Source organism: Sceloporus occidentalis, unplaced genomic scaffold (genome assembly GCF_023333645.1).
Source record: "Sceloporus occidentalis isolate IW3139 unplaced genomic scaffold, rSceOcc1.0.p SCAF_4, whole genome shotgun sequence".
NCBI classification, from domain to species: Eukaryota; Metazoa; Chordata; class Lepidosauria; order Squamata; family Phrynosomatidae; genus Sceloporus; species Sceloporus occidentalis.
Window position 1 is genome coordinate 100,727,967 of NW_028316984.1, and position 15,441 is coordinate 100,743,407.

The 15,441-nt window shown below is 36.3% G+C and overlaps 1 protein-coding gene across 7 annotated transcripts in view; it reads left to right on the top strand.

The window, feature by feature from the left end:
* PLEKHA7 (pleckstrin homology domain containing A7) overlaps positions 1-7,802 on the top strand; it is a 227,503-nt gene extending 219,701 nt beyond the window's left edge. For 5 of the 7 annotated variants that reach the window (XM_089521073.1, XM_089521074.1, XM_089521076.1 and 2 more), the window contains 2 exons: positions 2,589-2,691; positions 4,497-7,802. In XM_089521073.1, coding sequence (XP_089377199.1) covers positions 2,589-2,680 — 92 coding nt within the window. In that variant the 3' untranslated portion in view covers positions 2,681-2,691; positions 4,497-7,802. The remainder of the gene's footprint in view (positions 1-2,588; positions 2,692-4,496) is intronic. The other 2 variants (XM_089521075.1, XM_089521081.1) reach the window with 1 other exon arrangement.
* Positions 7,803-15,441: the final 7,639 nt, after the last annotated feature.

Genomic DNA, 15,441 nt, shown 5'->3' on the forward strand with positions numbered 1-15,441 from the left:
GCTTTGATAGTGTGTCCTGCATGGCAGGCGTTGGACTACATGACCCATGTTGTCTCTTCCAACTTATGATTCTTTAGAACATACCAGGGGCAACATTAAATCCATAATGGCTCTGCCATTTGGATATATTTTATTCTGTTGTAGACCTGAGTGGCATTCACCGGCAACTTGGCAATCACTGTTGATCATAGTGCCATCATGGTGTGGAACATTGTCATGGTTGGGAAAAGGTTATCACATGCCACACAGGAATTGCTCTGCAGCACTTCCATGCCTGCTAAATCAGGAGCATGAGATTGTTACCCCACCTATGAAGGATTCATGAGGGTTAATGTACTGATTGGCTTTTAGGAATAAAAGGAAAATAATATGGTGTGAGGAACAATAGTTTGAAATAGCTTGGAAGCATACTGCACAAACATGGATAGAAGCTTAAAAATTGGAAAGTATTTATTCAATAATATGTCAGAGTAGCTGTTGTTACTCCCAATAAGGTTGGCAGACATTCCCTGTGCTGAAGCCAGTCCTTGGTGCAATTTAAGGGCACTTTCCTTAAACTTAAACAGTGCTGCATCCAAAAAGATCAAGCAATGCTGATTGGTTTATTTCTTGAGCAGCAAAGTTCAAGTGTGGATTCCTGTTTGCTGCAAATTTGTGTTTCACTTTTATACCTTGTAGTACACCTTCTAATCTGTTTTCTGTTTCATATATATGCTGAACAAATCTTGCCAAGAAAACCATATGATAGGTTTGCCTTAGGGTCACCATAAATTGGAAATGACTTGGAGGCAACCAACAACAAAATATATGAGACATTCAGATACAGTGCTGGAAAATATATAAAAATAAAATGCTGAAGCTTGATTAATTTATAATCTACCCCAAGATTAAAAATAAATTATAAACTTTGATTTCTCAAGTTGTTACTGAAAGTGGGTGTTTTTCTATGGGGAAAAGAAAATGTGTACATTTGTCCAGCACAACCCAAAGTCAGCAGATGGAGATGTTATTGCTAAATAGTACTTAACCCTATACTTTAATGCTTCTGTGCATTACTGATACAGCAGGGCCAGTATAACCCAAAAACTATCTGGGTGATTATTTTATTGACTTATTTCATTTTCTATCATCAGTAAATCTACTGTGTATAAGTAGCAATAGTCTTAAATCACAAGATAATAAAATCCCCAAAATATCAAAACTGGAGCTAAATTCAGTGGTTGCTCCCAGCTAGAGTGGTGCCATTGGATCAGTGGTATTCACAGAACTGTCACTTCTGCAATTGATTTAGTAGGCGCTAGCAACTAGATTTAGTTCTCAGTTTTGTTTGATGATAATGGTAAATATTGAGTGATTTACTACTCAGTTTAATTTTTTTAGAAATCATTATATAAAAATGAATGATTATGAAGACCTTTATTTGCTTTTACCCTAGCCTTCAAAAGTTAGTCAAAAAAAGAAAGCCAGGACTTCAGAATTCTGATGCTGGCTACAGGAAGCGACAGCTCTTTTGCAACATTTGCACTGGATACCCCTCTGTTTCCAGGCACAAAGTGGTGGTTATGACCTAGAAAGCCCTATATGGCTGAGGTTTAGGTTACCTGAAGGACCATATCCTCCAATATGAGCATGTCCTTGTTTTGAGATCTTCTGGGGAGGCCATTCGCTCTGTCCCACCACTCCTTCAGGCATTCTGGTGGGAAACCCAAGAGAGTACCTTTTTGGTAGTGACTCTCAGATTTCAGAACTCCCTTGCTAGAGAGCTATGCTGATGCCCTCCTTTGTAATGTGCTATATTGTTTATATTTGTTGTTTTTCTTCTAATGCCATGCTTTAAACTACTTTTAATTACATTGATAGTTTAATTAAATTTTCATCCTAATGTCAGTTTTTAAAAGCACTTTGTTTTAATTTTTGTATGCCATCTTGAGTCCCAGACTGAAAGAAAGGTGGGATATAAACAAACTATTATTATTATTATTATTATTATTATTATTATAATATTCAGGTTCATAGTTTGATGAACCTTTGTTAAATGGCACTCCCAGAATTGTCTAGGGAGGGACTTTAGTCATAATTATACAGCAGATTGAAGTGGATTTTTAGTTTGGTATATATTCTTCTGCAGCAGATGAATAGAAACTTACAGAAGTGATCCCCACAGCAGGGGTCTTTAGTGTGTCTTAACAGATGTAGCTTTTGCTTGTGCAGTCACATCACTCATTCTGCAGCTCTCATCTTTTCTAGTTGTTCATTTATTTTGTGAGGACAATACTACTACTGCATGACATTTTCACAGGTCAGAAGGTGGAGTTCTTTGTTCTCTTTTGAGGAAGATAGAATAGAGTAAATTAAATATGACGGGTTTTCAATGAATATTCAAATTATGGGAGCAGGCTTTCCATAGTACACAATTTGTCTTACACTTGCACAGTCTATATACTGCTTTTAGTGCATATAGTACTAAAACTTTTCAGTCTCGTGCAACTGACCCTACTGTCATGTAGTCATAATCTCGTGTGTATGTGTGAAAGAGAAGAGAGAGACAGAGAACATGGTCCCTAATTCCTTTGTGTGATCCCTTCTAGCTCCGCAATTGACCTACCCATCTAAAGCACCCTCACCTTCTGTACCTCAGCCACCCCTCTTAAGCAATGGATTTCACTACACATTTGTCTAAACACCTTGAAAGTAAGAACTAACTGCTCTTGGTTGCCTATTTTGTCGTTAATTTTATGCTTGAACCTTGTTGGGAGCTGTCTGTCTTTCATTGTCAGTTTAATCCTGATTAGTGCATGCCACCTTTAATTATCTAAATTATTATTGTCTCTTGCAACTAAGAAAAAGATCTCTTATGAAGTGCATATGAGCCTGTGGAAATGTTCAGCAATTGCTGTGAGTTTGTGAAAAGTTAGTTTTGATTGTTCTAACATCATGATATAAAATTTAAAGCTAAATGTTTACACATCGCTTTTCAGTATCAGCCTACTCTAGATTATATAGATTTACAAAAAAGAAAGAAAAAGAACAGAAGATATACAGCATATGCAAAGTAGCACAAATAATTTCCCATCAAGTGAACTGAAAAACATAAAAATAAAAACTATTAGAATGTCACTATCATTTTGGTGCATATTGTTTGGCTGGAGATATCAAATGAGAACCATGTATACATCTCTTATCAAAATACATATTGATTGACAACAGGTGAAAAGTTGGCTATATGTTTTCTGTTATTTTCCTAACCAAATAATTTCAAAGTGTCAGTAAAGCAAATCTTTGCTACAAGTTAGTCACTATATATTCAGCATGCCTATATCAATTAACGTTACTCTTAAACAGCCAATATTGCTGCACATTCCTCTGTATCTTTGCATTTTGTTTAGTGTGGTGCAGTTGCATATCCTGTTTTCATGCCACCTACAGTGTCACAATTTATCATTTTAGCTGAGTCTTCTTTGACAGGATCTAATCATAAATGTTTAACTTCTCTTTATTGATAGATATGAGAAATGTTGCTAGATATTTTGAAAGACCCGTGTATCAAAGTAACAAACACTTTGTTTTTGAGTTTGTTTAGAGCACCTCATGTTATTATTTAGATAGACCAGTGAAAAATCATGTTACTTCCACTCACTTTAAAAAGATGTCTCTTGGTCTTAAAATAGCCCAGGAAGGTCCCAAAACATGGTAAAAATGCCTCCTAGAGGGGAGCATAGGGGGAAGCTTTTTGATATTTTGGAGAGAAACAGGTGTGGTGGGGTATGAGGCCCTCTAAGGTATCCTAGGGGTCTAATGTGGCCCTTAGCCTTCCACAATTGCCCACTTGTGCAATGGATCAGTGGTATTTATAACTATATAAACTTACTATTTAGCTACTTATTCACTGGATATTTTCTAACTAGAGTAGCAGCTGGATTTTCATATCGCCTTAAAGGTGTAATCACACAATTATTTTAGATAAAGAAAGTGACTGTATGGTGAATTACCTTGCATGTTCCTGTCTATTCATACATTCTTATGAAGAATCTCTGCGTGACCAGAGGTATAGTTTAACAAAGCTTTGAAACAACTAAGACATTACTCTGACAAATTCTGTTAACCATGGCAAGTAAGGGGCTAAATTTCAGTTAAATCCTCAATAAGTGGAGGATTTCTCAGAACAATCACACCCTTTGACATCCAGCACTGTCTCACTCAAAAAACATAGCTCTGCCAGAAAATTGGTATAAATAACCTTGCAGAAAGAATCCCCAAACAGTTTTTTTTCTTGTTTTCAAAAACTAAAATGCATTCTCCTGTGTTTCTAGTATGTTTTTTAAAAGAAGTCAGTGGGCAAAAATAATTTCAAATGTATGGGCCTATATTTATTCTTTCTTTTTCATAAAGCACATGCTTTAAATAAGCATTTACACTTCATTATCTTTTTCTGATCTTTGTTGTATGCCTTTCCTTCTAAACACTATCTAACTACATTGTCTTTCTCTTCATATTAGCCAAAGCAGTAACCGAACGCTGATTTCTGATGAACACCAGTGAACAACCACCTCATGAACAAGAAGAGCAAGGAGGAAGAACTTCCTACATTAGCTTTCTCTCATTTTTTATTATTTTATTACATTATAAGTACTGATTAAATAACTGCACAGAGACAGATTGTACAAAATAAGAGAACAATTTAGTTTATCTGCATTCTGTCATTTTTAAAATACAAACAGCACTTTTGGTACTATGTAAAATATTGACACTGGCCACAACCCACCATATAGTTAAGTGCATTCAACTACTGTTGTTATTAATAGGTCTTCTGGATGTAATTACTGGATTGTAAGCCAGTGCATTTTTAGAAACATAATAAATATTAGGTTTTTTTAAAAAAAGGGGGGGGAGATGAACTGCATTCATCTTAAAGTCCAAGTGCATGCTGTAAAGACAAGCTTTTTATTTTATTTTTAAAGAGAAAGATTTTTGAAAGCACATCATAGTGTTTAAGCAGAGGTAACTTGAGATCTTTTTCTATTTTTCTCAGAGCTCATAATGCCTTTGTGACTACTGATTAATAACCAGGTGGAATTTTATTGAAATACTAAGGTTCTGAAATCCCATGTAAACACTAAAAGCAGATGTAAAACATATAAATGAAGTTCCCTGTTTTAATAACTATTGTATAGCCTACTGGCACTGGCAATAGTTGTAGACTCCTGTTGTGTTGTTGCTGAACCTAGTCCAATCTAACAACACAGTTGGGGTACCATTTTTAAATACATTTGTTAATTTTAAACTTAGGTTCAGGGTAGTGAAAGGTGTGTGTGATCTAGTCTCTATCCTCATTCAGGTACAGCATCTGAGGCCTGAATATAATGTGTTGGCCTTTCTCTCCCTACCCCCAATAGTTCTTGGTGCAGCTCAGAAACCAGCTTATGGGGAGCTTCCCAGTCCACAACATGTTGCTTGTTCCTCTCCCACTTAGAACATAGAATGGCATATTCAGGCAGATGGCGATGACAAACTCTTAGCATGACATGCCACTGTGTGGAATGGGAGCTCTGGAAGACTTCTCTTAACTCTATCCAGCCTTCCCTCTGACCTGGATTACCATTACTCCCATTTTGAGTTTGAATATCATGTTTCATGCCAGTGAAGCAGAGACAAAATACAGAGAAGACATGCTTTCCTTTATCTTCTTCTGCAACATACTCAAGAGAAAGAAGAGTGAGGAAGCTGGTCTCTCTTGAATTCAGTATGAATTCTCTGCACATGGGTGCTTCATCTAGCTAAGGTGGACCTAATCATCCACTTTCATTTGAAATATATAAAGTGAGCAATACACCAATTACTAGAAAGTATCATTTTATTAGTGAATATATATACTTTATAATCAATGTTTTTTTCAGCAGGAAAAAATACCACTATGTATTTAGTATATTAAATATACTAAATATTAAATATACTAAATATTAAATATTTAGTATATTAAGGGATTATGCCTTTAGTCTTGCTAAAACGTTCACATTCAAGATATTTTCTTATATCTGAGGCAAAAGACTGGCTAATGAAAAAAACCCATTGAATGGTTGATGCTTTGAACTTGAAATGTGTTTAAATAGAAAAGATTTGATCCAGATTTATTCATACTTGCAATAAATCCATTGAAATCAATGAGAGTTAAGTTAGTTATGATTTCAGTACATCTCCCATATATTACTGAATCTGGACCCATTATGAGTGGTTTGCAAATATCCAATATGTTCATAATGGATGAATTCACACCTCCCCATCTCTTCTTTGAGCAGAGACATTTCTTTGTAGACACTGGAGAAAGGGGAGCTCTTGCTTCACAAAAATGAGACCCAGGAAAGTCATTTAATCATAATCTGTTTTGTGTTCTGGGTCATTACTGGTGTTAGGAACTATAAATACGTTCTTGCAATATAGATAGAATGCACTGTAGAGAGATCAAATATGTGAAAAATTAATTCCGAATGTTATTTCCAAAGCCAGGATTAGGTAGTGTACTTCCACTGGATCCTACTGCTTCTTAAAATCAGTGATTCTCCTACAACTTTCCAGTACACCTTAGAAAGCTCACTGCAACAAGTTTCTGTTTCCACAAAGGGCTGGAGGGTGAGGGGAGGGAAGTTCCAATTCCACTGGTTTTAGATAAAGTAATATGCCTTTGGCCCATGGTGGCTACCCAAAATAAGAGATGTAGAATAGCTGGAATTAATGGTCAAAGCTCAGAGAACTGCACATTTTTTCCTGGTATGATTTTATGTTTGAACAACGTTCCCTGCACTGTGTGGCAAGCTAGTATTGCAACTTTGGAATAGTTTTGAATTCTGGTTTGTGAGAGGATGGCCTTTCAATGGGGAAAAGGCCTTCATGAAGCATGCAAGTCCATGGGTAGACTTAAACAAGCTTTCTGGACTGTAACCTATGAATTTTAGGGAACTAATCTCTTAGTCAAATGGACTCTTTAATAATGTGCAAGCCTGCTTCAGACTAGAGTGGAATGTTCAGAACAAATATGGCATCTTCAGATATCCAGGACTAGGTGGGGAATGTTAGTACTTTGAGAGACAAATGAGGTGATTAAGAAGAGGTTGGTATTAAAATAGGTAATTTTCAGAATATAAGATACAGTCTTGTTCTGCAACTTTTTGTGCCTCAACCTGTGTTTGGGGCAAAATGCACCATGTGTCACATGTGGTGGTATAAATATTTATTTCTTACACAGAAATTCTGTAAGAAAAATTCATGCAAATGGCTGGCTTTAGCCTTTTTCTCAAACTCAGCTCTGTTGTCTGCAATTCTTGAAAGTGATAACAAATACAATCTCATATCAGCCTACTTCAGACTTTATTTTATTAAGGATAGTCAAGAGATGATTCAGGCTTATTTTCTACTCACTGAAAAAGGGTTTCACAAAGAGAAATGCTTACTTGTGTTCTCTTTTCCATAAATAAATTATTTAAGTAAAGATTCTGTCTGCACTTCACTTATGTCTCTTATGCAAAACAAAAATTAAAAATAAAATAATGCAGCTATGTTTAAAATTATTAAATAAAAATTCTTCTTCTATTTTCACTATACTTGGAAACTATTCTTGAGAAATGTATTTAGAAAATGCAGTCTATTTTTAACTAACAGAATACTGCCAGTGTCAAGTCTGTAACATTTTGCCAAAATGAAATTATTTTATTTTTGCCTTTATTAAAATGTTGAAAGAAATATTTTGCAACAAAACATTAATTTAAATGTAACCATTTGGGGATAATGTATATGTACATATTAAACTATTAACTTAATATTGGATTTGCCTTTGCATTTTCAACCATTGTCCATCAGGTTTTTGTTCAGGTTCCATTTGAATTTGAATCTGATTTGTTTTTACTGCTTCTAAGCTGCTGTCATTAGTTCAGATTCACAGAGAGAGGGTTTCCTCTGACTTGGGAATTTGAATTCATACCTGTGTCTGTACCTTGTAGTTCTTCATCAAGGTCTCTGTGCATAACACATATGGGTATGCTCCTGTGCAGATCACTCCTTCTAGGTAGCTGATAAGTTTGGTGGTCACCCACCCCCTCTTATGTGTATGTCCCAGAACCAGTTTGCTCAGTTCTACTTTGACTTTCACAAGAGTAGCAATTGTAGTTGTTGAGAATTTTACCTTGTTTTTCTTTCAGTTCCTAATTGTAAATTGTTTCTGTCAGAGAGTTCCCTTTGTCCTGGGACAGTTTTGGGCAGGATGCATATGGCTACATGGATTCTATTCGGTCATCGTTGGAAGGTTTGATTAAATGTCTGCTCTGTGCAAATCCTACAATGCCATTCTGTGCAAGATCTGTTTGGGCTTAACAGAGAAGCATGGCAAAACAGGTCTGCAAGACTCCATTTGCTGATTTGGGAGTGTAAGGTACCATATATAGAACAATGTCAGATTATGTCAGAACCAGTGGTTTGGTAATCATCCAGTGTGCTGAATGTTTTGTTGTGAGCATCCAGGTAAACCCAGGTCAATAGTACATCTTTGGTACCATTGCTGAAATTGGAATAGTTGGCTTGGCCTATATTTACTGAATCTTAGGATAAAGTTCACCAGGGTAAATGGTCTCATAGAGACTAAGCTCACTAGGGGATTAAGAAGAAACAAATGAAGTCTAGGAGGTTTCAGTTTAAACAATTCCTTTGATGGTATTCAAAGGTATTCTGCCTTCAGATGTCTTTAATGCTGAACTGTCACACACTCATGCAGATTCCCTATTATTGAGTGAGTCTTAGGGTGATGTTTGAGATGATCCAGTACCTGAAGATCTTCATCACCATCAATCATTACAAGGCATACTGAAACAAAGAGAACGAGCTCAAAGATTAAGCATCATCATACAGAAAAGGCACCACTGATGTTGAAACAATGGTATGATTCTTGATTCTGACACATGTCATTTTAGGTGATGATTCATGGTCCCATTCAGGAGATCACTGATGATCCCCAGGACCAAGCCTCAAGAGATTTTCATTGTCAATGGTATTGATATCATGGTCATTAATCCTAATTAAAAGATTATTGATCTCCATTTTATATTTTTGATAATGGATCACATTATTATAATTATTTGCATGACCATTATGTGTGCTTGGTTTCTTTTAATGATTATCATAGGTAGTCTAGAAGCCATTCCTTGGTTACATATTCTTCCATCATCATTCCTGGTCTTAAGGATATGTATCTAGAGACCTGTCAGCTGTTAATTGTATGTAGCAATCTTAGGAAGCTGCTCTATTAGTGGGGATATTACTGCCAAGACTCTCAACCATCTAGAAGATTCCAGCAGAGTTGCTCTGCTCATATCCAATCTCATATGTGTGAGTGCACAAATGACTACTTGAAGAACATCAGTTATAGGTAAGAATCCTGCTTTTCATGCAGGTTGCTAAGCTGCTAGATAGACATACTGACACAGTTCCTGATTCCTTATCTCTTTGCTGTAGACACCACATTACTTCAGTGATAATGTAACATCAACATAAAAGCTTCTTTCGTGCAGTAAACAGAAGACCAAATTCAAAGTACATGGTCAGTCCTAATGCTGTGTTGGGTAGCCATGGGTAAGCAACCTAAGTTTTGAAAGATCATTGTGATGATATAAAAGCTTTTGGTGGAGAGGCCACTGAGCTTTTGGTAAGTTCTGTGACAATGTTTGGGATTGTTACATGTACATCTGAATGAATATATCACTTTTAAACATTTTTTCATATATGATCACATGAGATGATTTGGGCTTATGTTCAAGATGCACGGATGTACTATTCTGTAAAAATCACCTCTTTTCTTGTCCATTATTGGTGCTAAATAATTTTTCATTGCTAAAAATAGTATATGTCCATAATAATGGTGACATTATCCATGTCCAAAATTGCACGTGACCTCACTAATTGCCTTTGTAGAATCTTCAATGAAAGGTTTTAAAAATTAGAGTTTAAAAAGCAGACATACATCAAGGAAATGAAAACAGAAAATTCAGGCTGCTAAAAAGAGATTTGTGGAATGTGCCACAAATAACATCAAGACAATACAAAATTTTAATATTCCCAAATTGGGAGGGGGGCTGAGGGGGTGAGATCACTGAAGTAAATAGGGGCAGATTATTTATTTATTTATTTATTTATTTATTTATTTATTTATTTATTTCTAGAGCACTGTAATTATACACAGCGCTGTACAAAGTGGGTAAAATTAAGGAGTATATAAAAGCCTGCCCAAGGCGTACACTCTAAGATAACAACAAGATAACAACAATTAAATAGAGAGATAGATAAAATTACCATGTAGAAAGGAAAGACAAATTAAAAACATCACATGTAAAAGCAGATCACATCACATCAAACATGATGTTCAAGACTTCATTAACAAATTACACACATACAGTAGATATCACTGGGTCCAAATGGCATCCACCTGGGAGTTCTTAAAGAATTCAAAAGCAAAATTTCTGAACTTCTAACTAGCTCTTAGATTAGTCTCTGTCCCAAAGGACTAGAGTGTGGTCAATGTGTTGCCAGTTTTTTTAAAAAAGGGATCTGGAGAAATCCAGGAAAGTATAGCACAGTTAACTGCAGAAAGTGTTTGTAAGGGTAAAATCCTCAAGCTAGAAAATGGCAAGCCCTGCTAAAAAGGGGGGAAAAAGCATCAGTTGAATCAAGAATTGGCTTCTCTAAAACATGTCCTGCTTCATTACCCTTTTACATTTGTTAGAAATTTTTAATAAATACAGTGAGTCCTTGTTATCCTCTGGGGTTTGGTTCCAGGATCCCCAGTGGATAACAGAATCCATGGATGCTCAAGTCCCATTAAACACAATGGAATAGAAAAAAATGGTGTCCCTTATATAAAATGGCAAAATCAAGATTTGGTTTTTGGAATTTATATTTTTAAAAAATATTTTCAAGACATCGATACTTGAATCTGTGGATTTAAAAATCCACGGATATGAAGAACTGACTGTATATGGAGATGAGTGATCCAGTAGAAATTTACAAGTCTACCACCTTCCCAGACAAAGGTCAACTGTAATGAGCTAGGAGTTATTGCAGTCCTTATCATCTAAGAAGGTTTGAACATCATCTTCAGGGCCATTCAAGACCACTGACCATTTTGATAATCATTTTCTTGATTTTAGCTATGGTAAAATCAGAATGTTTTTAAAAAACATCCCAAACATTTTAAGCATTTTCCTTGATAGCCTACACGCACACCCCCAGTTCCCAAGACATAAACTGCTATTTGAGTATGTTGGGAAAGTGACTTGTATAGAAAGTGTCTGATATGTTCACTGGCTCCCACCCAGACATCTTTATTTACAGCTCTCTTTCCTCTCCTGCTTAAAAAATTTTTATGTTTTAGCATTATGGAAAATATCTTTCTTTCCATATGTCCTGGGTTCATGCTAAGATGTGCTATGGCTATGTGCCCTCGGTTATTTGTAACAATATACAGTAGCTCATTCCTCCAAATTAATCTAAATTCTTTATGAGCTTATGCCAACTCTTTATGCCCACAGACTATATAATATGTCATCTCTGTCAAATGTGTACCAGCTTTGTCTAACATACATACCTGTCCAGAAATAGTACGGACAGCCAATAAGCAAGCTTAAACTTTTTCCCTTTCAGTGACTTCATCCAAAAATATATGCGGTTGTAGGGGGACTTCATATATAATTCCATAGCAATTTATGTTGGTGCTTTTGAGAGAAGGTAGCACTGCTAAGACACACACTTCTGAGATTGGGAGAGCTTGCTTTTGAGGCCCAGACCTTCTTGATTTCTGTTTGTTTTCCTGTATTTTAAAGCATTTACTAATGCAGAGTGCATGAATTACATAGAAGTAGTACAGAGAAGGCGTCGAATGCTGTATGCTTTCGCCTTGTAAACATTGCTATTGGTTGGTTAGCTGCATTCAAAAGGCTAAGACTTTTATTGCCAACTTCCAAAAGGAACCTTTCTTCATAGTGAACAGTACAAAGGAAGAGCACAAAATGTACATACATCAGAGTGACTGGGATTCTGTTTGAACAAGGGTATTGATTGGGTCTGACCTCTTTACACTTTTTTCTATTATTTGAAAAGGTGCATCTAAGTGTAGCTGAATTGAACCGACTGAGATGAACTTTCCATGAAAACTTCTTGAGATATATCTTTTAGTTCAAAGGTTTGGAATTTTTAAAGGGCATTTTTAATACTGCCTGTTGAGGTATTCTGTGCCAAAGCTACACTTTGAATGTTTTAAACTACAGGTAAGTCTGAGAAAAAGGAGGAAAAAATAAAGGTGTTGCAAGAGTATGGGAAAGTGGAAAAAACCTTTTGACCCATGGAATAAATAAAAATGTCAAATAATGCTTTGTACTACTGTGTACTGTATTAGCATGAAGCTTTGGAAACTTGCTGTTTAGAAAGGTAACTGGCAGATATAACCTAATCAATTCACCGTATTGCGAGAGCATCCACTGTACTGAAATCATTCCTAGCATATTTACCAAGTGCTTTCTTAAAATATGTCTAATAAATGATTTCCATGACAGCAGGAAAAAACTTCTTTTGTAGCCCCCTTAAAGTGACTCAAATCTCTGCCCATGATTTTTAAAATATAAAGGCATAAAGCAAGACACAGATGCAAATACACACATATACGTGTGCGTGTGCGCACACAATCTACGGATAAACCTATGTGAAATAATGAATATGGCATTCTAGTTTCAGTGTACCAGAGGTGTAAGGAATAAAATATTGTATATGCGGAACTATATTTATTGATTAATAATCTGTTTTTCCGTCCCACCGTTCTCTGCAAATTGGGGCTCACAGTGGCACAGACTCTTTCTGAAGTATAAAGAGATGTTACTAGAGATTGCTTGATTTATTTTTAAAATGCATAAACTTCCCTTCATCCACAAAAGATCTCAGGACTATAAAAACAAAGAGTATTTCAAAATAGGAGACATAAAAATTATTGAGTCAGCAAACAAATGTCTGTATTGAATATCCTTACCGAATAGTTTAGACAAGACAATCTGGGCAGAGTAGGATGCTTTGATCTGGTGTTGAAAAGAAAGCAGGGCTGATGCCAGCCATCTCTTCCTCCCTCCAGGCACAGAACTGCATTGCAAGTTACTGCTACAAAATCTGAAGCCCTTAAAATGGGCAGAGTTCTTGAAAAGAGGCTTGATTTTACTGAAAGCTTTGAGTGCACAAATAAGTATGGCTGTGTAAATTTGTACTATAGATCACATTTGGCTACATAGCACTGAGTCCCTGCATGTAAAACCAAGTATGTCACAATTTGGAATACAGTGGAGGCTTGTTTAATTGGGTGTTGTTGTTTTTTAATGTTCAAACCTTATTAATAAGTTGCAACAAAATTAAGTTTGATTATTTGTAAGTCTTGCATGCATTTGAAAACCCAAGGGATGGAGAAGAATTATTCTCCTTGCCTCTCAAGATAAAAAAACACTGGTTTCAATAGAAAGTATTTAAGTGGAAGGTAAGAATTTTCTGACTGGGCCAGAATGCCTAATGTGATGCTGAAATTATTTTTACTGACCAAGCTATGAGCTTTAATTCATATGCTGCCTGTGTAGTGTCACTTATCCACTTACCCTGTGCCTAATGAGCTTCCATGCTTTATCACTAAGATATTACACTTCCTATTTATATTATTATTAATAGTGATAATATCCCACCATTTCCCCAGTCAAGGCACCTTACAAATGTTAAAACAGATGTAGTGTCCCTCCCCATGGGAGGGCAGAGACTAACATGCTCAATGCACACACATATCAAATTAATTAATCTTTTTTATTCAGATAATTCAAAACAACAAAAACCACAGCCCCAAGGGCTTAGACACATGCATCTACATTCAAAGGGGGAAAGTAAGTAATTGCAGAATCTGTCCAGTCAGCCAAAATTTATAGGGGACCACAATATTCCAAAACTTTGACATAGGATGACGTAATTTGAGGATTAGCTATGCTTACTGTTTTTTTCATTCATATGGAGCAGTGTGTTTGGCAGCCAAGACTATTTGCAACGTGAGGAAAGTTTCAGCTACCAAAGAGTTAGGCAGTCATTCTCCAGAAGAGTTGAAACTGAACAATCTTTAACTGTTCAAAGATATAGCCATGTTAGTCTGTAGAATTAGTACATAGAGAGATCTTGTAGCACCTTTGAAACTAACAGAAAGAAATTGACAGCATGGACTTTCAAAGTCTAAAGTCTACTTCCTCAGATGCATTTGGAAGGAAGTAGACTTTATTCTACGAAAGCTCATGCTGCCAACTTCTTTCTTTCAGTTAGTCTCAAAGGTGCTACAGGATGTCTCTACATACCCAATCTTTATATTTCAAACTTTTTCTAAGAAATACTGGGAATTATATTAGTTTTTTAAAAATATAACTAACATTATTCTTTCAACAACAACAACAAAAAAAGAATAGATCCCAGGTCCTTTTTTAGCTAAACATGCTGCCATCTGTCACCATGTACACTGTGGGAAGGAATTTCGTTTTAACATAATTCCCTGTCTCCAGTGTTCAGACTGTGAATATTGTTACTGATGTACCCAAAACAGTATCCTCTACCCAGAATGAACTTTTGGCATAATTCTCCCGCTTGGTGGAAAAGAGGAGCCCCCCAAAACATTCCTATGCCAACTGTGACAACACAGTGCCAACGTGTGCTATTAGAGGACTCCAAACCCTACAATCCCACTTTTCTGCATTGACACCAGTCTCATTCTGATTACCTCTCTGTAAACCAAAACAGTAGCAGCTGTAACATTTGTGATTCAAGAAAGTTTTTTCAAAAGTACAAAACAGAAAAATTGGAAGCAGGAGGACAATGGCCAAAATTGCAAAAACAGCTTGGTAAAAACGTACTCCAGCATTCATCACGGGACCTGATCACATCACCCGTAGTATTAGAGGGAACTTCACTTGCTCTTCCTCCACAATGTGATATATGCCATCTTCTGTCTGCAATGCCCTTCAGCACTTTACATTGGGGCAAACAGGCTAATCGCTGAGCCAGAGGATAAATGGGTCTCAATCAGACATTAGGAATAGGAATACACAAAAAAGATTTCAGAACAATTCAATTTCTCTGGGACCTCAGAAGTGCAGTCCTTGAACAACAACAAAAACTACAAAGGAAGACTGGAGAGAATCAGCATATCTGGAATATATCCGCAAACTCCAGACCATCAGCAGTGGGTTGAACAGAGACAAGGGCTTCCTGGCACACTCCACATACTGTAACATTGGTTAACACCCCAGCCTCATGAGGGCTCTCTTGGCCAGTTTATCACATCTCCTTTCTGGTTCCCAGCCAACATCACATTACATTCCTATAATTCCCTCCACCATTCATATGGTTATCTGCTTA